The sequence below is a fragment of the Carassius gibelio genome, chromosome B9 (assembly GCF_023724105.1).
Source record: "Carassius gibelio isolate Cgi1373 ecotype wild population from Czech Republic chromosome B9, carGib1.2-hapl.c, whole genome shotgun sequence".
Taxonomy (NCBI): domain Eukaryota; kingdom Metazoa; phylum Chordata; class Actinopteri; order Cypriniformes; family Cyprinidae; genus Carassius; species Carassius gibelio.
Window position 1 is genome coordinate 3,329,558 of NC_068404.1, and position 26,668 is coordinate 3,356,225.

The following is a 26,668-nucleotide window of genomic DNA, read 5'->3' on the forward strand; positions in this document are numbered from 1 at the left end:
CACATTGTCTGATAAACTCTGTATTTAATTGTTTTTGGATGGATCTAACTGAATGATTCAAGGATGGGGCAGCGGTGGCCTAATGGTTAGAGTTGGATTTGCAACCTAAAGGTCACAGGTTTGAGTCTCGGTGATGGCATGAGTTGTAGTTGGGGCGGGGGGAGTTAATGAACAGTGCTCTCTTCCACCCTCAATACCCATGGCTGAAGTGCCCTTGAGCAAGATACTGAACCCCCAGTTGCTCCCCGGGCGCTGGATCTATAGCTGCCCGCAGCTCCGGGTGTGTGTTCACAGTGTGTTCCCTACTCACTGTTGTGTGTGCACTTGGATGGGTTGAATGCAGAGCACCAAATCTGATTATGGGTTACCATATTTGGCAAATGTCAGGGTCCCACTTTATATTAGGTGGCCTTAACTACTATGAACTTACATAAAAAAATAAGTACAATGTACTTATTGTGTTCATATTGTATTGTAAAACACTTTTGCTGCTATTGAGGTGGGATGGGGTAAGGTTAGGGAGAGGGTTGGAGGTATGGGTAAGTTTAAGGGTGGGTTAAGGTGTAAAGTATGGGTCAACAGTGTAATTATAAATGTAATTACAGAAATTAAATACAGATGTAATTACATGTCATTTTTTTTTAAATATAAGTACAATGTAAAAACATGTATGTACACAATAAGTACTTTTCACTAAATTATTAATTAAAATGTAAGTACATAGTAGTTAAGGCCACTTAATATAAAGTGGGTCCAATGTCAGGACATTCAATCTAAAAATAAGTGGTTTAGATGAGAATGATGACTGCCTTGAATATGTCTGGTTTGGATGAATCTGATCAAATGTGGCTGATATCTCACCTGTGCCACCTCCTCAAAGTCATCGTGGCGTTTCTGCAGGGCTCTGGCTCTGTGCAGGGATTTGCCCACACCTGTGTGTTTACTGAGGAAAGCCTCTCCATGATTCTCTATCCAGTCAATAACCTGCAACATACAAACACAAACAATCCATTCAGAGCATGAAAACAACAACCACAACAACACAGAGCTGAAAGAGACACATACTGATGTGACACATAGAAAGGCGGTTATTTAGGAAAACACACAAACAGGCTAATGCTCAGTTCCTGTGACTGATCGTATACTCTCAGGGGCATATGAAGAGAGAGTGATCAATCAGCATTGGTCTTCTGTCCAAAGGTGATTCAAAGAAGCTTTATCTTTATCCCTAAGGACAGTATTTTACCAAGAACATTATTCCAAAATCATCCTCTGATTAGACTGATAAAACTGTCAATCAGACAACACAATCAAAATGCAGAGCTCCAGTACTGCTGCCAATCTCAAACTAAACACTGATAAAAGGTTAAAAATATATATTCAAAGAACAAACTGTTTTCTTTTAATGTATTTATGTATATTCTGTATGTATTTATACACGCATAAAAAGAAGACATAATGCAGTTGTCAGTTTAGATTAAGTTACATGTCAACTTTGTCTTTTATATTTCTCCTAGATTCCCTTAAAGTACAGTAACTTGAAGGGGTGAGGCATATAAGTCACAACATCTAACTACTGGGGTACCTCAGGGCTCAGTTCTTGGACCACTTCTCTTCTCTGTCTACATGGCATCACTAGTTTCTGTCATTCAAAAACATGGCTTTTCATATCACTGCTATGCTAATGAGACTCAACTCTACCTCTCATTCTGTCCTGATGATCCAACAATTGCTGCTCAATTTAGCATGCCTAAAGCAAAATGAATACATTTAAATGTAAAACCTCTAGATAAATATCCTCTACTTTATAATCCTTCTCCTGAACTCTATAGGAGACAATATCAGTGGGCTATTTTCCTCCCAGAGAAAAATCTGAGAAGTAAAAGTCTCAATTTGTTCTCATTGGTGTTTAGGGAGAAACTTTTAATTAATCTCATAAGTGACTTTTATTTTATGCAGGTACCTAGGTGTAAAACATAAACAAAAATGTCTGCTCTTATGGGTTAGTTAAATAATATAACCAATATGTATCTACAGTTTCTTTTTTCTTTTTTCTTTAGGAATTACAACAAAGAATCTGACCACTTTTCCCAGTTACAGTCATGGTATCTGTGGTTCTTCTACTACTTTCACTTGTGTATTTGCGTGTTCATTGCGTCAATGAGTTCTTGTTTCGGCTACATTGATTAAAGCAACCAGTGCATGTTCTAAAAACAGCTTCCTTCTTTCACACGCACATTAACAGAGACTGATGAGATAAATATAGCTCTGCATGATGAGTCCATCACAGGATACGACTGCTCAAGGCAACAGTCTGGAGTTCACAGATGGCACCCATTACATCAATCAGTCCAAACACCTGCTAGGCCAAATAAATAAACTTATAATTCAATAACAATCAGGCATTTGTGTACGACCATCAGTCATTGTGATTTCCAAGATGATTGACTCCAGAAATCTGTGCTGTCTTCATTGAACTATTGATTGTGTTTGTAATGTCTGTTTACATAAAGCAAATCAAAATTATGATAATAATCAAGTACTAGGAATAATCAAGGAAAATACATAATAAACTGAACAGATTGGAGTATTTAGTAAACATTCAGAACTGCTGCAATTTCTCCTGTTTTAGGGGAAAACAAATAATGATGTCCAAGATGATGATAAGGAAAAATCTTTGTAAAAAAAAATGGTTTCAAATTATGATAGCTTACTTATACAACATAAAAAAGATAGTTGCAACCTTTTATTTCTTCTGACTTTTTTTGGAATATCTTACAATTCCCACTTTTTTTCCTCACAGTTCTGAGCTTATATATCATAATTCTAAATTACAAACCTATAATTGGGAATTTACATTTCACAATTCTGACTTGCAGTTTGCATCTCACTATTTTGAATTTTTTCTCAAAATTATGACTTTACATCTAGCAGTTCTGTAATATCTCGGAATTCTTTTTTTTTTTTTCTCTCTCTCTCTTTCTCAGAATTGTGAGGGGAACATTTTTAGATTTGTAAGATATAAACGTAGAATTGTGATATAAAAATACTTTTTTAAATTTTTCATTTGATTAGGTATAGGTTAGGATTAGGGATGTACAGTAGATAAATAAAAGCAATTTCAGATTAGCAGAAAGACTCTTCAACTAAATGTATAGTTATACTAACCTGAAATTTGTAACTAACTAAATAACTAAATTGATCTATTTAGTTGAAACTATGCAGAAGAAGAAGACCTAATTTAACCTTGGGGTTGCCCAAATAATTGCAACTGAATGTTGTAAATGATGACATTTTCATAAAGAAACTTGTCTGACACATTGGTCTAAAATAAATGGCAAGAAACCATTTTGACCTCTACCAGAAAAACACAGGAAAATTTAAGTATGTGTATAAAAGAGCGACTCTAAGATATACATGTATAATGTCAGACTGATAGCAGTGGACCAGGATCTCATGGGTGTAAAGCAGTCTGTCTCGCTATGACTCACAGCCCTCATTCACAGCAGTTATCATGGTTTCCCAGGTAATCGAGTCAAGAGCACTCGTGTGTTCTGCTGATAACCTCATGACTCACTACTAACCACAGCCAATTCACCACTAACCCCAACGGGCACAGACTGGGGCACAGGAAGAGCTCTGGGGGGCAGTGTGTTGAATGCCAACAGACACAAGAGTGTTTTAAAAAGAAACAGCTCATGCAGAAATGAGCATTCCTCCTAAAAGAATATAAAGACCAATGTTTAGCAGAATGTTGACTCTCAAGCTCTAAAAAAGAACACTTTCAGCATAGACTGTATAGACGGTTTCATCGGGCGCACGCGCCTGGCCCTAAATTAACTTCCGGTCTGTGTTATGTATATCGTTCTGGCTGCGGTGCCTTCTACAAACGCAGTTAAAGTCAAGGTGATGAGTAGACTGAAGTTGGGCTCAGGTGGTTGTGCTGCGGGATGTGTTTCCCATACATTTATTTATTTTTGGAGACTCGCCATGATTTTAAAACTGATCGAACGTTTAATAATAATAATTGCTTACATTTATATGTTTAAATATCAAAGCGAGGCACGGGTGTTTTTATATCACTGTATTTCTGAAGAAAGACTTGCATGTTATATGCCTGATAACACAGTGTTTGTGAGGGTAGTAGCTCTGCTTTATTTACAGCTGTTACTGGGGAAACCTCTATTTCTCGCGCTTTATGGATCTCCTGCTCGGAAATAATTAATTTGCATTTTCATTAAGTCCACCTGATTTATGCAGCAAACATATTTAGTTTGTTATAAAAAAAAAAAAAAAAATCTACTCTAGAGGAACTTGCCTGTTGTTATTGATTCTATTTGGAAGTCTACCAGAAGTTAAGTTAGGGCCAAAAAAGCGCGGATGCGCAGTAACGTTTGTTAATGTTGTTGCCGTTGAAACCGTCTATAAAAACATGGATGTAGTGTCTGTGTCATCACCCGTACTGTTCTGAAGAGCAAAGTGGGCGGAGTGGGCCTTGTCACTCAAGCGGCCACGCCCTTAATTATGCAGAACTTTGAGGCTTAATATCATTAAAAAGGATGATCTACATATATATATATATATATATATATATATATATACATATATATATATATATATATATGTATATATATATATATATACTGTATATGTATATATATAATATATAAAATAATAATAATAATAATAAGAAATAAAATAAAAAAACACCCCCCTCAGAGTTGTCATGAAGGGCAAAATTAGCTATATAGACCAAAATAATTTTTTTAACCAAGTTGTTTTTTTTTTTCTGCTAAAGATGGCCATTTTAACATGGGGAGTCTACGGGATCGACTCCCTTTTGCAGCCAGCCTCAAGCAGTCAGTTGTCGAATTACAGTTTAAGTGAAGTCACTTCTGTGTTGGATTCATAAGAGAGAGCAGGGGGTTGCCGCTTGGTTTTCAGGATTAAAGTCCTCATTTTTGTGGTGAACTTTTCCTTTAACTGCAACTAGTAGCATTTGTACACAAACAGGGCTTGAATGTGTACAAGCGTGGGAGGTCTGTTCATTTACTCTAAATAACTCAACCTACTCATTACCCGTATTTAACTGCACACTTCAAGACATTTGGCCACCTCTCAGCCTCCATTTCTCAAGAATTGCAAACATTTCAAGGTTAGGCAAACTAACATCACCAAATATGGGTAATAATAACAACCTGTCTCTCAGAAAACATCCAGTATGTTGATATCTCATTCAAATCAATGATCCAGGTTTATCCGAGCTGTATGTTTGTGTTTAAAGTGTTTAGCGTGTTTAACCTGATCAGCATTTGAAGGGTGAAATCTAACTCCAATCGACACATATCAGAAAATCTGATGCTTTAACCAATCAGCAGGACAGATCAACTTTAAACACTCATCGAACGCAGTAGAAAAATTACATTATTTCCATGATAAATCTACAAAGCAGTGGGTGAACAGATCTGAAACACGGTATATCAAATCAATTTGATATAATCATTACCAACTGCGTCTGAACGTGTGCAGACAAAAACATTTACTGTATATTGTCTTATATCCATGGGTTCTGATCTAGATGTTTTACAATAATGTTTAAACAAATATTTGTCAGTAATATTTTTATTATGCAGGAATGGGTAACAATATACTTACCAAACTTACTAAAATACTAAAATAATATAATTAAGTTTGAAATTAACTTAATGTTTTTGGACACTTCATTGGATGTTCATTGCAATTAATGTAAATGTTTTGTATTTAAATTAAATGCAATTAGCTTAATTTTAGAGTACTTTTTAAACCAACTTAAGTACATCTTTATAAATAACTTCATAATTACTACTATTACCTCTGAAATATGGTTAAAGTGTACTTTGTCTTACATTCACATATATTTTAATTGCACATTAGTAAAGATAAAGTTGCAGTTTAGTACATTTGAAATATATTTACTTTCAATACCTTCATTTTAGTTAATTTAAGATTATAACAAAGTGCATGTTTTAAAAAAAAGTGTGTTCTCTTTAAGTGCACTTAAGAGTTTTTTTATTTTAATTTTTTATGAATATATGCTTTTGAAATTTTAAGTACACTACAAGTGCATAAAGTTTATCACTCTGGAGTCAGAAGATTCAGAAGAGAGAACGGAGAGGACTAAAAGCCAAACATACAGTGCTCATAATGACTGAAACTGATACAGGAGTGAAGTAATGTCTGTTTTATGGTCAGTGTAATGAAGGGTATCATCTGTGCCCCTCTCTGTCCTGCATCTGGCCTGAATCTGGCCCCTGTCTGGGCTGGGTTTGGCCTCTTTGGCTCTTTAGCTCTTTGGTTCTGCTTCAGATATTGATTTGGCCTGATAAAGCTCGAGCTGAATCCAGGCCCAGAGCTGCCACAGACCCGCTGAAAGAGGCTAATGGAGAGATATTAACTGCTCCTCTGGGCAAATTTCCAACACTGAACAAACTCGAAGAAAAAGTGGACGCTGAGCAGAAAACTGTACATCTCTGAATTTATGGTGAAGTGTTGACAAATTTCCTCATTCAGCATTCTGCACTTTAAAATTATGGATGAAAACTATTTTTCATTCATTAAAGGAGACTTATTATGCCCCTTTTTAAAAAATGTAAGTCTCAGGTGTCCCCGGTGATGTTTCAGCTCAAAATACCCACAGATAATTAATTAGATCATTTTGAAAATGCCTATTTTCAGCGGAAGCAGAAACATGCTGTTTTCGTGCATGTCTCTTTAAATGTCTCGTACCTCAGATACTCTGCTAAAAAAAAAAAAAAAACTCTGTCTGTCTATCATGCTGAAATCATGCGTTCTAACCCATATACGGTCTCCTGAGTTCACATATCCGAAAGCACACACACATCACATGGCATTTGAGTACTACACTAACTTCTCTTTCATGTCCTATTGCTCTTAAACTATCATATACACACAAGTTTTTGGTAAAAACACGCAAGTTACAAAAACACACATGTTATGTCTGTGAAGGTAAACAGCTGGGAAAGACATTGCAAGGAATTATTATTATTTTTTCTTTCTTAGGTGGGTAGCTGCACCGGGGACCCGATTATATCATTTAGTCAGATTTGCACGATGTGTCACCTTTAAAGTACTGGGGTGGAACCATGGTAAAGTTATGGCATCAGATCTGATACAGTATATCACAGCATTTTACCATATTTATAGTATGCTATAGCATACATACATACATATAGCGTTCGCTGTACATTGCAGTGCAAAACTGCTGCATCTAAGTTCCAAGTTATTGAGAAAGTCTAGACATATGTGAACATTTATCTACCTGTTGGACATCCTGCTGAAAGACACAGAGCTGCAGTCTCTGATGCAGACGGACTTTACGGTGCTGCCAGATGCTCTCCAGACGTCTCTGGTGATGCAGGACCTCATGGACCACGTCCAGAATACAGTGCACAGCTTTAGAGTAGTTAGCAGTTGCAGTCAGAGACTCTGAGTTACCGGGACTCAACGGCCGCTGAAGAACGTCCAGCAAAGCCTTGCCATCCTGACTCACCTGCAGAGAGAGAAAGAAATGAGAACTATCAATCAGCAGGGATAACCTGAGCAAAGGAGATCAATCATAATGTTAGAGATGGTTTCTATTTCAAAAACATGTTCTTCTTTTGAACTTCCTAATCTTCAAAGAATCCTGAAAACTGCATCACGGCTTACACAAAACATTTTAAATTGTAAAAACATTTCACAATATTTCATGTATTTTGTTCAAATAAATGCAGCTTTGGAGGGCATAAGAGACTTGTTTTTAATAATTTTTAAAAATCTTACCGATCCTAACCTTATGAACTGTAGTGTATTTGTCTTAAATGGCTTAAGAGATCTTTATAATCATGTTGACCAAACAGAAATGGCACCAAATTATTATTATTATTATTATTGTTATTATTATTATTATTATTTTAAATGTGTCTGTCTAAAATATTTTAATTTCACAACAAACTTAATTTTTAAAGAATCAGCTCTAGAATCTCTATTTGTTGTTTTCTGTCCAGAGCCACAAATATATAAATACTGTCTTTTGCGTTTGTGATTTTCACATATTCAAAGATTGCTTTATAATACTGCGGCGTTTTAGTGCCATGGTAAAAAATTAATAAAAAAAGATAAAATAATATAATATATATATATATATATATATATATATATATATATATCAGATTGCGAGATTAAAGTCATAATATTTTTAGAAAACATTCCAAATAATGTAAATAATGTCACATCAATACGAGACTTATTTTGAGAATAAAATCTAAATTACGAGAATAATTTAAACTTTATTCTGGTAAATTTGACTTTATTCTCTAAATATTTTCCTTTTATTCTCTTAATTTCTTAATTTTTTTTTTATTCATTTTTTTTATTTTTTACAATTTGAATCTTGTAATATTTGATTTTTTTCTTTAAGTAGCACTAAAACACTGTCATTTTCTAAATAAGTATAAACAATTAAAATACAATTTCAACAGTTAATTTCAGTCATCTTTTCATTACTGAAGGTGTTAGTGTTTAATGAGATAAACATAACTACTAAAGCGATAAGCATTACTAGCCAAGTACTACTTGTGTTTGTGATCTGTAAAACAACTAACCCCTAACAAAAAAAAAAAAAAATATTTATAGGCGTGTAACTCACTCAGCATTGCTCACTGCCATTTGTTGGAAACTGAAAGACCAGCAGAAACCCAGTGCTTATTTGATTGAGTGAAACTAACCTTAATATTGTATTGTGTACTGAGCTCAATATGACAGTGTGACAGTGAATGACGCTATGTTTTAAATGAGATCTACAACAGAGCACAATCTCTAATGTCAGATCAATAAACAGAGTCATGGGTAAACGACTGAGGACCTGGAAACACAAGGATGAACAGGACAATCTTAGTTTGAGGGGTAGAGGTACAACAACATCGTGGCATTGTTTTCCTGTTGTGTCTTCAGATTAATTAGGGCTGGTTCAATCATTTCTTTGAGTTCAAACAACATTAGTACATCTGTAAGCTGATTATTTAACATAAGCACAGAGACTTTCCAGAAATCATTCTACTCCCTTCTCCTCCCTTGGAGAGTATCCACTGAACGCAAACACAGATATGTTGTCTATGTTATTTATGATTTGATCTGAACGAAAACAATGTATTCGTGTACGTACGTTGTTTACATATTTGATACTTTCCAAAATGGTGCTATAGGGTCACAGGGAAGTGACCAATTGTTGAATAAAGCATTATTTTTATTTTCTTTGCGCAAAAAAAGCATTCTTGTAAATGCTTCGTGGAATTAGTACAACCCTTTTTTTACTGATGACCTTGACTGTGGTAGTGTACTTGCTATCTATGGGAGGGTCAAAAACCTCTCAGAATTCATCAAAAAATATCTTAATTTGTTTTCTGAAGATGAACAAAGATCTTATGGGTTTAGAACGACACAAGGGGGAGTAATTAATGACAGCATTTATATTTTTGGTGAACTATCCCTTTAACTGTCCTTTCAAATTAGTGTTATTTTAAAAGTAGTGCATTGGATTCCAGTGGGCATTTATATCGCTATGCATAATTATAACATATTTGCATTGGTACAGTATTTTGTATTTATTTATTTATATCAAATTATTAGTGGATGCAATATAAATCATTTTTTTTTGCATTAACAACATAATTTTCATTTTTTGGGTGAACTATCCCTTTAATACAGTGGTGTTTAACTATGACTATGTTTACATGCAGCCAATAACCAGTTCAAAACCAGAATATTAGCAATAACCCGGTCGCGCACGGCCATGTAAACACCGGCAAAAACCCGGATATGCTCATTATACCTGGGGTACCCCTTTTCTAACCCGGATATTTGGTCTTGTTAACGCGTTTCGGCATATCCCCATCAAAATGTGTGTTCTGCGCATGTTCTATTCGCAAGGAATCTTGGTCTTTTGAGTAGAGACTGCGCATAAAAAAACCCTGCGTGCAGAATAGCGGAAGTAAACAAGTTGAATGTTGTCCGTATGTCCAGACGCTAACCGTGCGTCGCCGTTTACATCGGGATATTGGCGACTGATTACAAACTCCATGTATACAGGAGTGACTCTCTCTGCTCACGCATGTAAACGGGTTATCCCAAATGTTTCAGAAACCCGAATAGTGACCTTAACTCGACCATAACCCGAATTTTAACAGCTTGTAAATGTAGTCTATGTTTTTAACCATCAAATTATGGTTCACTAATTAACTGTTTTCATACTAAATTCTTCTCAAATACAACATATTTTAAAGTAACACTCATTCACTTTTCTCCCAAGAATTCCAGTATTTTATTTATTGAACTCGAAATAAAAATTAAAACAGGCAAAAAATGAATGAATGAATTCTGTTTGTGTCATTCAACCACTTTCTGTCATTTTTTTTGTCATGTTTACTAAAAGGAAATCAGATGCTAAGAAGTGCATCTGCTAAACAGCCTAAATCGGGTGTAAATTCAAATACAGGATATCATGCAGATTTGAGTTCTCACCTCTGTATACGCTTGAGTGACTTGTTCATAAAGTGTCTGATGGTGATGAATGGCCAACTCCAGATCCTGCATCTCTGACGGGAGGCCGCCTTCACTGCACATCTTACACCACGCTTCCACACCAGACAGAAACTGCACAGACACAGGCCATTAGAAACTACAACACCACGGCCACCAGTGTTTCTGAGAGCTACAGATGAGAAATAAGAAATCAGACACCTGCTCGGATTTCTGATGGAAGACGGCTGACATGGCGAGGATGGTGCTGCGTTCATCGAGAGCAGCGGCGAAGCTCTTCCACTCCTGATCGAGTTGAGTGCTGATCTGTTTGATCTGTTGAGATGCGTAGTGACCCGCCTCCGACAGCCGCGATGCCACCGACATGATGCGGTTTATGTTCACATATGCATTCTGGGAAACATGAGATCAGACAGCATCTGAACATTAACAAACACTGCAGAAGAGCAAGTCATATAAACTAGAGAGAATCCAATATTTGAATACATCAATAAATCACTGGAGGTTGTATGTTACAGTGTGCATGTCATTAAAATAAGCAATATAAAATAATGTTTTTTTTCCATTTTCCAAATTAAATGTATTCCTGATTTTTCAGTATCATCATTACTCCAGACTTCAGTGTCACATGATCCTTCAGAAATCATTCTGATGTGCTGAATTATTATCAATGTTGGAAACAGTTGTGATGCTTAATATTAATCTGTGATACTCAGGACTCTTTGATCAACAAAAAGATAAAAAGAACAGCATTTACTTAAACTAGAAATCTTTTCTAACAATAAACGTCTTTACTATCACTTTTTATCAATTAAACATTAAAAAATATTGGTCCCACTTTATATTAGGTGGCCTTAACTACTATGTACTTACATAAAAAAATAAGTACAATGTACTTATTGTGTTCATATTGTGTTGTAAAACACTTTTGCTGCTATTGAGGTGGGATAGGGGTAAGGTTAGGGAGAGGGTTGGAGGTATGGGTAAGTTTAAGGGTGGGTTAAGGTGTAAAGTATGGGTCAACAGTGTAATTATAAATGTAATTACAGAAATTAAATAAAGATGTAATTAAATGTCGTTTTTTTTAAATATAAGTACAATGTAAAAACATCTATATACACAATAAGTACATTGTAATAAATTATTAATTAAAATGTAAATACATAATAGTTAAGGCCACATAATATAAAATGGGTCCAAAATATTAATTTCTTTAAAAAAAGAAAGAAAAAAAAGTATCCAAAACGCTTTTTGTAAGGTGTCCTTTTAACAGTGTAATTATAAATTTTAGTACTGAGTAATATTAATTAACTACATGTACTTACTATATGGTTAGGGTTAGGATTAGGGTTTGTTTTATGGTTACTTGCATGTACTTATGCATTATTAATTGTTATTATATTAGCAAGTACATGCAACGTGGGACACTTTTAAATAAAGTGTTACCAGAAGTTCTTTTATGTGTATATTGTTACAAAAGATGTATATTTTAAATAATGACAATTCAGCTTTGCCTAACAGAAATAAATTGCAATATTTCACAATATTACCATTTTTCCGTGTTTTTTATCAAATAAAAACATTAAAAATGAAACTTTTTAATGACATTGTGCACATAGCTTCAAACACCTCTCATCCAATTTATAGTCTGAACTATAGCCATTCAAATGCGTTAATAACAAAAGAGCAAGCCTTTCATTTAACCTGATCAGATTAATGACACTGTGAACACAAACACACTCATATTGGAATCACAGTTTAATGAGGCATAAAACAACAGTCATGCTGGGATAAAGAAGGGGAAGATGAACGAGCAGCGTGAGTGTGTTTGGGAGATTGATGAAAGTGGTAGGAGGAATCCTAGCTGAGCAGAAGACAGCTCTCTGAACGAGGAGCTTCACGACATACTGTGAGCATCAGAGAACCAATCAGGCTGAATAAACTGCATACAGGCTGGTAGACCACCTTTGCTATGATTGTGGGAAACTGGTGGACCAGCTCAGCCACCCTCCTGAAGGGACAATTAAATCAACTAAAAAAAAAATAATAATAATAATAATAATAATAATAATTTATACGCCCTAGTGTTGTTTCAAACCCATAAGACTTTTACTCATCTTTGGACCACAAATATTGTTATTTTTTTATATTCTCTCATCACTTTTGTCCATCCATTGAAAATTCACACAACCAAAAAGATTTGAAATGTTCATATAAACAGTGTACATGTAACCCATATGAATCAAACAGTTTAATCCTTCTTTAAAAGAGACACAATAATACGACAGCGTTTTAGTGCCATGTTACTTTTTTTTTAAATGTAAGGTTACGAGATTAAAGTCGCAATATTTTGAGAATAAAGTATTATTTACGATAATAAAGACAAAATATTACGAGAATGAAGTCCAAAAGTTTTGAGAATAAAGTTGAAACACTACTAGAATGAAGTTGAAATGTTTCAAGAATAAAGTCGAAATATTATGTGAAATAAATATTTCATGTTTGTTATGTGTTTCATTATTTGTAGTGCGCTATGCAGCAAACCAATAGCTACTTTGCTATTGGCACAATAGCTTTGTGCTTTTGGTAGGCCTTTAATGTCTCAGCTTTCAAAATCAGTTTTATAGTGAAACACAAATGATGTGTTTTACAATAATGTTTTTCAAGCTCTTTAATGATCAGAATTATAGCCTACTGTTTTTTTTTTTAAAAATGCAAAAATTCCAAATTTGTAAAAAATTCCACCACCTGCTCCGTAAAAATGTCTGTGGCATCTGTAAGCTATAACATGTAAGTGACTATTCACAAGCTGTTTTATTTATTATGAAAGTAAAATAAATCTTAAATTTGTAAGCAATTTTTAGGAATTCTGTATCAACATATTTCTCACTGACACATCTCCAACTCAGAAACTCATCCGTATAATTATGTTCATTCAACTCATGCTTTACAATATCTTTCTTACATGACTAAAACGTACCAATATATAAAAAAAGAAGCCCAAACGATATGCTTGCTTGATACACATTTGATTCTTGTATATCAAGCAAGCACATTTAATATGAAATTTATAAAATGATTGTGTCTTCTGATGATTTGGATAATTCCACTCGTTTAATTTGCATTACTTTTACAGAGTATTTATATTAACTTTTTGAAGCTTGAAAATTGTGGCTGTGTGCAATGCACAGACAAATATGATGTTCATGTTTCAATGAGTCTTAAGACTGAATAAATGATGACAGAATATTTTTTCCACGAACTATCCCTTTAAATGGTATGAACGACACACTCTTGTAATAATTCTTAAGTAGTGCATTTTATGATTTAGAGAATTGGCGATTTGGTATAAATACATATTCACTGAACATTAAGTTAAAAGACTTCCACGAGCGTCAGCATGACATACCATGGAGTTCATGGCAAAGTGGTTGTGTTGAGTCTGCAGCTCCATAGCATGCTGGTAGCTCACGCCGATCTCTGTGTGGCTCTGAAGAAACAATTCCTTATTGTGACTGATCCAGTCAAACATCTACAGAGAGACGAGAACACAGGGTCATTACACACAATCCTGCACCATTCCTTTATGAAGTTTACATACCACCACAGTTGGGGGTTTGTTATGAACCTGACAGCATGCATAATTAATAAAACACACAGACTAACACACGACAGGCTAAGAACAGATAACAGAATGACAAGTGTACAAATCTTAACCATTTTGTTTCAACAGACGATAAGGAATCCATTTAGATAAGAGTGTTTTAGTTTTAGTAGGAGAAATGAAGGATTATTTTGTACAATCAGCAGGGTTTGCTGTATTGTCATGACAGGCCGTCTAATTTAGATTAATCCACGTGTTGATAATGTGCTGCGCAAAAAGCACAGATATCAGTTGTAGGACCTTTTAAAGGATTATGTTGTCTAGAACATTCATCTAGCAACACAGTCTGCATCATAAATGGTTTTATGTCAATGTCAGTGTTTGCCATTCCCCCAGTGACATCATTTAAGCCACATACAGTTGCAAGAAAAAGTATGTGATCCTTTTAAGGTTTACCATTATTAGTAGTAGTAATTTTAGCCATTAAATTATTATTTCTGCCATTAAGGATATAGACTAAGACTAATTAAGTGCAGGAACAATTTAGTGTTCCTGTAGCTCAACTGGTAGAGTGTGCGTTAGCAAACAAGCTAGCGCAAAGTTGGGGGTTTGATTCCCCGGGAACACATGAAAGGTAAAAATTGATAGCTTAATACACTGTAAGTTTATTAAGGATTAAAGCATCTGCTAAATGCATAAATTTAATTTTTTAATATTTTATTTAATTTATGCAGAAAATTCTAAATTCTAAATCTTCTACAATAGTTCTTTTACCTGGAGCCCAAAAAATAAGAAAATCTAATTTTATTTCCAATTAATGCACAAATCCATTCTAAATCTTATACTGTTGCAACGGTACATACTTTACACATCAAAGCCTTATGCGTTGAATTAATTAATTCATAAGAATAATTTAATTGATAGATGGAAATGCACCGTAATGAATAATAAACAAATATGCAAATACCAAAGTCATTAAAATTCTGTCCACATGTTTCACCGCCATGGCCTCCAATGAGTTATAAACAATGTATCCTCCAATACCGAATAACTGTCCTAAATAAATATTTAATTAGAGTTTGAACTTGTAATCAAGATAAGAGCTGAGAGACAGCATAATTGATCATGTATTTGACTGCCGGCATTCTTATTACATTAAATGGCCGCTTTAATCTAATAGGTCTGAGCTCGTTCTAAGAGAAGTTGGTATTAATTAGCATAATGACTGCTCGCTCTTAGCCTTTTGACACAAGGAGGCCTGGCACATTGACAGACAAATGATATTCAATCATGTTCACCGGCGATGAGTGAAAGGTTGTGTGGGAGATAAAAATAAACGCCTGCACTTTGAACGAAATGAAGTCATCAACACAAAGCACTTATGTGTACTCAGCATCAGACGGGCCCCTGTGAGCGGCCCCTCCGGCCCTTCACCTTATCTCTGAAAATTAATCTCAAACTCACTGCTATCATGAAGTGGGTGGAGTTAGTGTGAGGTCACACTTTTAACCCTATAAAGCCTACAATTTCATGCTAATTTCTGAGGACTCTACATTATCAACATGATCAGAACTTTTCTGGAAATATTGTTGCCCACAATCTGCTAAGTCGTCTGATTGATTAAATTGTTTTATCAAAAAAACAAAACAAAAAAAAGGCATTTCAGTATCATTTTAAAATGTCCCCCTTTAGACATTTTTCTTGTGGCTGTAAAATCTTCAATGATTTTTATATAAGTTTATATACTTACTACACTAAAGCATTTATTTTTTATATTTTTTTTGCATCCGAGTATAAAATATGAAACATCAAGCTTTAAAAGGAATGTTGTACATCTTTCATTCATGCACTATATGCTTTGGCCCTCATCATAAACCTAAGCATTTAAATATCATCTATTTTAAGACAAATTAATGGTACATATAGAGTGACAACTGCTATTTATATCCATTTTATCAGCAACAAAACTGAGTCCGTTTCACTACACAGACAAACTAAATTAATTGGGGAAAAAAGTGAAATAAACCAGTTTTGGGTGGCAACACGTGCCTTAGCATAACTGTATCTGTCCCCTTATTCAGTGTCACTACTTGTTATTTATTCATTTATTTAATCACTTACCCACTTAATTACTCATTCACTCACTGATTTACACAGTAAACAGCCATAATTTTGTCAACTCATACCAAGTTAAACCAGTGCTCACTTACCTTCTCAGCGTCTTGTTCAAACAATCGGAGCTGAAAACACTGATCCAGCTTCAGTTTTCTGAGATGCCACATCTGGTGCAGGTGCTGTCTGGTGCTGTGGAGTTTATCCAGCAGACTGGCGATCTTGGGAACCACACTCTGGAAGTCGGCACTTCCTGAAATACAGTTCCTCCCTGAGAAGCCATCGCTGGAGCGGATGCACTGCAAGAGCCTCTGGCCCTCGTGGTCCAGCTCTTCCACTGGAGCCTTCATCACCTTCTTCTTCAGCTGAGTGTGCTCATCGATGAGTCTCCGAGATCCTTCCACATCCACCGGGAACTCTTTCTTAGCCAGCATCTCCTGCAGATCTTCCAGGCGGGAGAGAAGGTGAATGGCGCTGGCCAGGAACTCCTCGAGAGCGACACGGAGCTCAATCCATTCCTCATGATTATATTCCAGAGATCCCTCAAAGTCCTCTGTTAACTGAGACGGGTCCACGAGTTTGGTCAACCCCTCCACGGATACCATGCTAGTCTGTAAGCCAGAAGGTAGAAACAGACATGTCAGTTTAGGCTGAAGGTAAGGACAGCCTGCCTGATGTTTGATGTGAGCAATAAATGAATTATAACAGTCTGCAGTATGTTCACTAAGAGAGAAAGTGGATCAGAAGGATAGACGGTTACTCAATAACTGCATTTGTACCTCAAAAGTGAACTTGGCACTGCCAAAGTTGGTCTTCTGTTTCTGCCAGAAGTTGTCTGGTTTGATGATGAGAGCTACGCAGATCTCAGCTGGAAACGCTTCCTGCAGGGTCTTCAGTAATGGCTTTATCAGGTCCCACTTAGAGCCACGCATATCAATAATCACAGTGAAACCCCTCTTACACACGTCCTCACTGAAACAGACAGAGAAGCAGAAATGTTCAGTCATTATTATTATTGTTGTTGTTTTTGTTTGTTATATTTAACAAATAATCCAACACCCCATAACCAACAGGCCAACCATGGGATTCTGTGGGACTATCTACCGAATGCCAAACAACCCCAAAAGGGCTGAACAGACTCCTTATTTCCACAGTAACCAGATAACTTTCACATGAGCTACATGAGTTGCAACACAATAACATGAGTTTTGACTCTGTCACTTCTTACAAAACAAACTCACTTTAACAAGCCGATCTTGCTCTAATGTGTTAGTCCTGTAAGAAAAGTACAAAGCAAGTATAGGTACTTGCTACTGCCGACATGAGCCGTATGGTGCTGTGAGTATTTAAGACACACTGCTGTTGCAAAAATAGCATATCAAATAACCCCATGGCAGATCTATACAGGTGGAGCTGGGGAAGGAGGAGGGTTTCAGAGGAACTCTAGTGAACGTTAACCAGCCATTTAAAATAAAGCAGTAAGCTCAATAGCTGCGTATGAAACATGAACCAATCAGCTTATGCCAAGAATCCGTGAATATCATCAATCTGCATTAACAACCCATCCAGAGTTTAACGCAGCAAAAAGACTTTAAAATAGAAAAATAGTAACCTCAAACACAAATAGACTGTGTCTGCAAAATCTGTTTGCCCAATATCAGATGGGGCCCAGTGATTCCCTGAGGCCTACTTATTGGTTAGGTTTTGATAATATCCTGCTCATGTATATGTATAGTTTTAAGCCTTTATAAAAGAATTTGGAACTGATAATGACATGATTTTGAAAACTGAAATGTTGTCTTCAATGAGCTTCTTATACAAAATGCTGAGAGTGTGGGCCACTTTTGATCAGTTTTCCTGTCTGACTCATATTAAATGAGTCACTTGACCCAGAGAAAAGGACAATCACAGAGAGCAAGAGAGAGAGGAGTGAGTGTACAGTACAGGAGTACTAGTGTGTCCTTCAGATCATAAAGTGCTGCACATTTGGCCTCTTTATTGCATTTGAGCCACTTTGGTTCTTGCATTTCCATGTAAATGCAATCACTCAGAATCTCTTCAACAAAATATCATCTAGGAACACAACAGTGTGATTTGTTTGGACACCATTTAAAACGTTCCTCGAGGGTTTGTTCTCATCAGCTTAAGCGGAAACAGCACGGCTTCTATTTCTGGCTCATGCTTTTTGAAGTAGCGCTCAGAGATTGGAAGATAAAAATAACTCACCAGTGCTTCGGTGACGGTAAAATTAACAACACAAAGATTTCCGTATGCCTCAAAGAGGAAATAAAGATGACAGAAAGTCGGTAAAACACTGTGTGTTTAGGAACTACATAATCGCACCCTTAAACCTCGTTCAGTTCCTGCCATTCTGAGGTCTGTGTGGGAATCAAGTCAAAAACAACAGCCGTAAATTTTAAACACTTTACTCCTGCGATGGGATGAACTTCTGCCAAAGACACACTGTCGACTCTGTGTTGAGTAATTCAATAGCTGGACATAAACACTTAACACCGCCTCCAGTCTTCATCCCATACAAACTAACTCAAGAAAAACAAAGAACTTCACGCTCACCAAATGCCATCACAGACCTCTTCATCTTTTGTTTTTCAGTTAAACTTTATATTAAGAGGTCTTAACTACTATACTATTGTGTTCATATTGTACTGTAAATCACTTTTGTTGCTATTGAGGTGGGATATGGGTACGGTTAGGGACAGCTTTGGTGCTATGGGAAGGTTTAAGGGTGGGTTAAGGTGAAAGCGATGGGTCAACAGTGATAATATAAAAAACAAGTAATTACATAAATCAATTATATGCGAGCATTCTTTTTTAAATATAAGTACAATGTAAAAAAAAAAAAAAAAAAAGTATGTACACAATCAGTGCATTGTACCAAATCATGAATTTAAATGTAAGTACATATTTAAGTCAAGCTAATATTTTAATAATATTTTAATAAGCTAATCTACATCTCAGAAAATGCAAGAAAAAAAAATGTAAAACTTGGTTTATTTACGGAGAGACGCACATGATATGTGAGGAAACAATATATTGTCCTGCAGCTCTTTGGTCAAACACAAAAGACTAATTCTCCAATATAAGGTCTGTGGTAAACATAAATGAATAATAGTTAGACATTTTGTTGTTTTCAGTATGAGCATGTAGATGTCCAAACCTGTTCCCGGACCACTGTCCTGCAGAATTTATCTCCAAACTTTCTTAAACACACCTGAACCAGCTAATCAATGTCTTTAGATGCACTAGAAGAGTAGTTACTGGGTGAGTTTTGGAGATGGTTGGAGCTAAAATCTGTAGGACACTGTCCCTCCAGAACCCCTGCTGTAGAACAAAATGTCCATCTATCATCAATTCAACCCTATCAGTATGTTCCCTCGCTTTTGTTAAATCACAGCCTAATAGTTGGACTAATTTGCTTCTTTGTGAATCATGGACATGTTTAAACCAAATTAACAAGGGAGCAAATGAGTTCAACAAAGCCACGATTCACCTAAAAATTGAGAACAAATTAGCACAAAGTAATGTGGCCATGATTTAACCAAAATGCTGAAACAAACTGTTAAAAAAGTGTTAATTCACAGCCATTATATCTAATTTTGGTAACACTTTAGTATAGGGTCCAATTCACACTAATAACTAGTTGCTTATTAGCATGTCTATTATTAACATATTGGCTGTTTATTAGTGCTTATAAAGTACATATAACGCATGACATCCATAATCCTACCCAATACCCTAAACTTAACAACTACCTTATAAACTATTAATAAGCAGCAAATAAGGAGTTAATTATGGCAAAAGTCATAGTTAATGGTTAGTGAATAGTGAGAATTGGACCCTAAAATAAAGTGTGACCCACATTTTTCTTCTGCTTGTGATGATTTCTATACCACACTTTTTATTTCATATTTGATTTTTCCAATCTTATATTTGGCAAACTGTCCAGTTTTATTTATAAATCATGCTTAGTGTTCATTTCAAATCCAGCTTAGCCACTAATAAACCCACTGTTCCAAACCCATATAATTTTGTTCTATTTGGAACTTGTAGAGCACAAGATGGATACATTTATGATGCCTTTTGTCCTTTTGAAGCTTTAAAGTATGCCTACATTCTTTTTAAAAAAATCTATTTTTGTTCTCCAGTCAGTCATGCCGGCATCATGGTGAGCAAACGATGACAGAATACTCATTTTAAGGCCAACATGAACGCAGACAAGAATCAAAAGAGCGTGTCACAAACACTATATCATATGCCAGCGCAGGAAGCACAGGGCATGAATCATAGCCTGAAGGGGTTTAGCAAGCTGACTCAATAACATTGATTTCCCTTCTTCACCAAACCAGCAGCCTGCACTTCTTTACGCTGATCCATCTGACACTGATGATGCAAGCGCTGCTCCCGAGCGGAAATCGAACTGGGCTGGGACTGTGTCTACTGTGATATTTATACACCCATAATGTACGTGGATGACTTGTTCTGCTTTGCTGATGAGGAGATCTTTTGGTTGACAGAATGGAAGGTCTAGTTAATGCAAAGGGATCCTATACTAAACACAGAAGTTCAAGACACTTAACCACATGACGTCATGAAACAGGGTAACCGATACCTCTCAGAGAACCAGCATCGCTTCTCTCAATTCATCTGTGTGGAGCTGAAAGCTGTTTTGCGTTAAAGAGCAGCTAAAGGGGACAGAAGCTCAAAACACATCAAAACTGATGAATCATGGCTTGTGGGAAAGGCTTAAAGAGATGGGGCTCTCCCTCTCTTCAGTTTCTTTCTCTCTTTCTCCTAATTAAACTTGCATCAAGTCCATCATTGTTCACTGCTTAGCTCACAGGCTTTGATGCTGACATCTGAGGGCAGTGACAGCAATGATCAGTGGCCCAGTGAGGTTTATAACACCAGCCCGAAACACACTGGCACCATACCAGACCTGACAATTTAATGCAAAGGAGCCAGTTCATCTAAATATTCTAACAGGATATTTCAATTAATGTTGACAGGTTTACACCCAAGTAATGCACTTTTACAAAAGAGCACAGCAGTAACGCAGCAGAAGACAAGATGTCATTATTTGTTCAGTCTATTCAGGGGTCAAACACTTTCAGATCAATGAACTGTCAGGCCTTTTCTAGTGGTTTGTGAATCATTTTAAAGAGATAAAAGCTAACCTTCAGTGAGCTAACCAACTAAATAAGACATAATTCTTTTGAAATTCATGACTTTTTAAGAATTTAAGGTTGTCACTATTATTTACAGGCTGCAATTCAGATCATTTTAAAGAGACAGAAAAAGAAAGAAAGAAAGAAAGAAAGAAAGAAAGAAAGAAAGAAAGAAAGAAAGAAAGAAAGAAAGAAATAATTTTTTTAGGACACCATAACTTCAAGACAACCTGTCCTCCAACCAATACGCTCGTACAGGTCGTTTGTCCAAATCCCTGAAATACGACCCATCAGAGCATATACTACAATTGCGCCCCTATCGGCAAAAGGTTGTTTTCATATTAATGTTTTTTACTCTTTTATTTGCCCTCTGGTTTGCGTTTCGTGTAGCTCAGTTAGTAGATTATTGCTTATGATATGTAGATTATAGATTATACCTTGATATGTAATCATGCTATCATGGGTTCGATCCCAGGGAACAGACGTGAACGAAAATGTATATGCTCAATAAATCATAATTTAGCATGATTTCTGTGAGGGTTAGGTTTAGGGGTGGGGTTAGGTGTGGTCATTCGAACGAATAAGCCACCTTCAGTAGTAAAATATGTAGAAATACTGTGAGATCGGTGTAAAACGCCCACACATTGCATTTAAATAAACGTGCATTTTGATTGGTAATGACGTTATATGTCAATTCATGACGACAGACGCAACGCGATACTATTATTATTTTTAACTTTAGAATGTAAATATAGGTCGTAATAAATGCTTGCACAAAATTACCTATATGGTCATTTTTTGTTGGAGGACAGGCTCCTTCAAGAACTTTAAAATGTCATGGTTTAAAATAGAAATTTATTTGGCTTGAGAAAGCCAGGCCAGAAAATTTGAAGTTGAAAAAGTTAAAGAAGTTTAAGGAGTTTAATTAAGTTTTAAGTTTAATGGTTTGTAGCCTGAGATAGTTTGAAGTTATTAATGGTCATATTACTCAAAGAAAAAAATATATAATATTTGCTAACGTCATATCATTATAGACTGCACGATAGTACAACAACATATTTTCATGTCTGATCAGGGCGATAACCACCGTAGACATTGAGGGGGGCGAGTCACCCCAATAATTAGAAATCGCTAAACCCTTTTCTCAAATATTGCCAATTCGAGAGAAAGAGAGAGAGAGAGAGAGAGAGACAGAGAGAGAGAGAGAAAGAGATGGAAGTTGTGTGTATGCACGTTTCTCTTTTTAGAGTGAGTTTACATAAAAACAGCAATTTTATCCTCTCGTTGCTGGAAAATATAATGTAGCGATTCAGTATTTAAACTGTATTTAATAAAAGTCGAAAATAGAATTGGGATTTGGCCTTAATATACATTTACATAAGAACCTGCAAATACTGTACAGATTAATTTCTAATAGTACACTAGATACTATGAGCTTATCAAAACTGCATTTTTTTATAATTATATATAAAATAAGTTAATGTCAATTACTCAGCAACACAGCTAATCAGAGACATGTCGAACAAGAGTTACGCCACTCAGCTCCCGATCCTGCAAACACAACTTTGCACTGTAGGAATGTAAATGCTTGTTCTTGAATAATTCTCTCAGTGAGGAGCTTAGAGAACAAAACCACAGTATGGCAGAGTTTATTCAAATTCCTGTGCTGTGAATATTTTACACTGAGATCCTTTAATAAGATACATAATGCAGACTAATATTGTACTATGCCGTATGATTCTTGTAAGGCAAGAGCTGAGACTCTCTGCTCTGAAAACAGCCCAGAAGGGCAGAGCAGAGACCCGTTTATACAGAATAAAGACACATTTACATCCATAATGCTCTGCAGATTGTTTGATCCACACATGAACATTAAGCTGACCTGGGTACAGTGGACAGGTACGTGACGAGTCGTCTCAGGTCCTCCTGTTTTATTCGGTCATGGTTACTCCTGGCAGGGAAGGTCAGGATGGGACCACCTCTCTTATCACGACCTCCTGCAAAACAAACAAAAAAAAGCAAATAGTATCAAATATGTAATTTTGTTCTGTGTTCTGGAAGTACAAACTATGAATCGCTGTATTGTTTATTGTTAAACATAGTAAAAGGAGATTTCCAGAGGACCCTGAGTGACAAATTACATATATTTAAATTTAAATTGTTCAGTTTCTTCTTATTTTTGTCATTACTTTAATGTTTTGAAACATTACTATTTAAAACATCTGCATTCTCTCGTTCTGTTCCCCTGAGAAATGTTCTGAGAAACTTCGAGTAGACTTTTGTGATGGAAAGAATATGAGGTGGGAGGAAAAGCAAATGCTATCTGTAAGGAAACATATAGTTATAAATTATGATTTATACAGGCGTCATTATGCCATGCTGTAATACTGAAAACATTTTCACTATACTTTTTTCATGGTTAATTTCTAGCCACCGCAATTGTTTTTACCATCAACTATTTTGGACTAAATAAGACTGAGAAGATATCACCAAACAGGCTATCTATTTCACCTAATTACCATTGCTCCTATTTAGGCTTACTAAACTTTTATACTTAACTTTGTGTGCTACAGAAATGAAGGACAACTCTAATCAAGCAGGTTTTGAGGGAAAGCGAGGATGAGATCATTAGATGAGAGCATTAGATGCAGTTATAGCTAATAGTGACTAGAGAACTGGAACCATGATAACAAACGGTAGAGATTGTGCTGACACCTCTAGAGATTCATCCCTCATTTTTCCCCTAAATAAAGTGTCCTGAACACCTTGATTTTGAGATACATTTCATTGATACATGTAGGTAAGAGAGAACTCATATAATACTCATTATGGCAGTTTCACATCACAAAGCATTCGACTTTGATTGCAGACGGACAGACAGTGGTTGGATTGTAGGCATTTGATGGCTGCTGTATCTCACATCTCACAAGATTAACTAGCACACAAATCACTGTGCCTTAAATCCAATATTTTGACTTCTGCATGGCATGCTTGAACAAGCTCGCTAAATTCAGCCAGCTGTTAACATGTGAAACAGCCGCAGGTTAAAATCTGTGAAGTTTCGAGAAAACCCCTCTTCACCCGCCCTGAGAGACAGATGTTTGATAGAAGTGAGGAGAGGCCCATCACATCAGTGTCAGTTAAGAGCAGATCATTACAGATCACCAAACACCAGAGCCAAATGAGGAAGGCTCAGTGTCAAACATCAGTCATTTTCTAAATGTGTGAGCAAATAACAAAAGAGTGAAATGAGACTAGATCTCACACTTACCTGATACAAACGCTACTTTTTCTCTCAGCACAGGAAGGACATCAGACGCTTTAATTCCTTCACTTCTGAAAGACCCTGAGAATGAAAGAGAAGAAAAAGTGATGCTATTTTCATTTGTAATCTCATCACTCATTACATTTCCACAGTATTAAACACCCTAGTGATTATTCAGATATCATTCAAGGATCATACAATGCTCATCAAACACATTTTAGGCTTAATATAAAAAATGTTCATTGTGCACAAAAAAAAGAAGAAAAAAAAGAAAAAGTAAAATAAAGCACAAGTAAAATAAAGTTTAATTAGATTTATAATTCTTTATATTAAAACTCTTTATATTAACCAACTTTCTATTAATGCAACGCAGTAATTGAGAACCATTGGTGGCCTCCCAGTGGTTTCCATCATGGCCAAATTAATATTATGTGATTTATATTAAAACAGGAGAAAAACTTGCATTGAAATGAAATTGGACAAGCTCAGTATGAATTTACTGCTGCAAGTTATTTCTTTTCGTTTTTATTAATTGGAAAGTGTTCAGAGGATTGTGGGTGATTGGATCACCAATGGGATGCTTCAAAATATGCATAATTGCAAATGCAAAATAGGATCCTTCAAACTGAGACAGTCTATAATGGTGGCTGATTGTATCGCAGATGCTTGACCCTACTAGGATGCAATCTTCTCATTGAGAAGCACTCATACCCTGTAGTATAATGTGTATACTGTAGCACTGATTCTGGATGTTGATTGGTCATCATACAGTAACACTGATGATGTAAAAACATCATTTCAACAGAAGTGTTTCACTTAATATAAAGCAATTATAAAATGGACAACAATTAGGTCTTTTTTTTTTCCCTCTAAGGGGTTTTGGGAGACATGCATGAAACATTTAAGTTGATCCTTAAGATCAGGATACCATAAAGATAACTGAGAGCTCCATTAGGTTTTCTGGGCTATGAAAACACAACCCAGAGCAATAAAGGTTCCACTGGGTCTACAATAAACAATCTTCTTTCTGTCTCCTTATCTCCATTTATCATGACCAAGCCCCTCTCTCTTTCAGTCTGGACTTTTTAATCTTACTATCCTGATGATAAGAGCCATCATAAACACTCAGGATGAAGCCGTCTGAAGCAAGGTGTCTCCTCAGTACTAGACTCCTCCCTGAGGAGCGGATCAATGCTGCTGATTCTTCACATCAAAGACACGCTGGCGACTCTGCTAATCAACGAGGTTCAGAGAGGAACATGATCATGTAAGAGCTGCTTGAAGATTGCATCAGATTGAAGGCAGATGTAGTTCAGCAGATGATTAGAAACATTCCAACATGGATAATTAAGCGCAACCAAAGATTTGGTACTTGCTATAGCTAGTATTAGTATAATTAATGGTGAGTAACATTCACATTTGGATCAGGCTCATTGGAGACATTCATCTACCTATAATTTTTTGCAAAACTCTCCATCTATCACTGCAGTTTTAAAACTGAAATTAATGCTAGTTTCAGTAAAACATAAAAATATGATTACAAAGGCAGGTTATTGACTAATAAAGACTTATTTCTATACAGTTCTTTGCACAATACTATGCTATTTTGACCTCAAAAGAATATTACTCTATTGCATGATTTACAAACTTAAACTGTATTGAAATTTGCATCACATATCCAGCTGGATATGAGTTGCTTTTCTTACTTAGTAAACTTGCTTGGTACCTCACCCTGTACAGCACTGCATAATGTGAAGTTCTCAGGTTCGAATGACAGTAAAATAATAAAAAAATATATATATAAATAAAAAATAAAAACAAATGAATTTTTATCTCAAATTTGCTTTTGTTAACTGTTAGGTTAGTTTAGGTGGTGTGCTATTTTCAAATCAAAATGACTATTAACATTTGAGCACAATTCACTGG

At 35.8% G+C, this 26,668-nt stretch overlaps 1 protein-coding gene across 2 annotated transcripts in view; it reads right to left on the reverse strand.

The window, feature by feature from the left end:
• Window positions 1–26,668, reverse strand: part of LOC127964620 (kalirin) — a 200,491-nt gene that overhangs the window by 107,690 nt on the left and 66,133 nt on the right. For both annotated transcript variants that reach the window (XM_052564873.1, XM_052564874.1), the window contains exons 2-10: window positions 24,749–24,823; window positions 23,360–23,474; window positions 17,071–17,263; window positions 16,390–16,902; window positions 13,985–14,107; window positions 10,777–10,968; window positions 10,558–10,689; window positions 7,319–7,549; window positions 862–984 (exon numbers count right to left, since the gene is read on the reverse strand). In XM_052564873.1, the coding sequence (XP_052420833.1) occupies window positions 862–984; window positions 7,319–7,549; window positions 10,558–10,689; window positions 10,777–10,968; window positions 13,985–14,107; window positions 16,390–16,902; window positions 17,071–17,263; window positions 23,360–23,474; window positions 24,749–24,823 (1,697 nt within the window). The remainder of the gene's footprint in view (window positions 1–861; window positions 985–7,318; window positions 7,550–10,557; window positions 10,690–10,776; window positions 10,969–13,984; window positions 14,108–16,389; window positions 16,903–17,070; window positions 17,264–23,359; window positions 23,475–24,748; window positions 24,824–26,668) is intronic.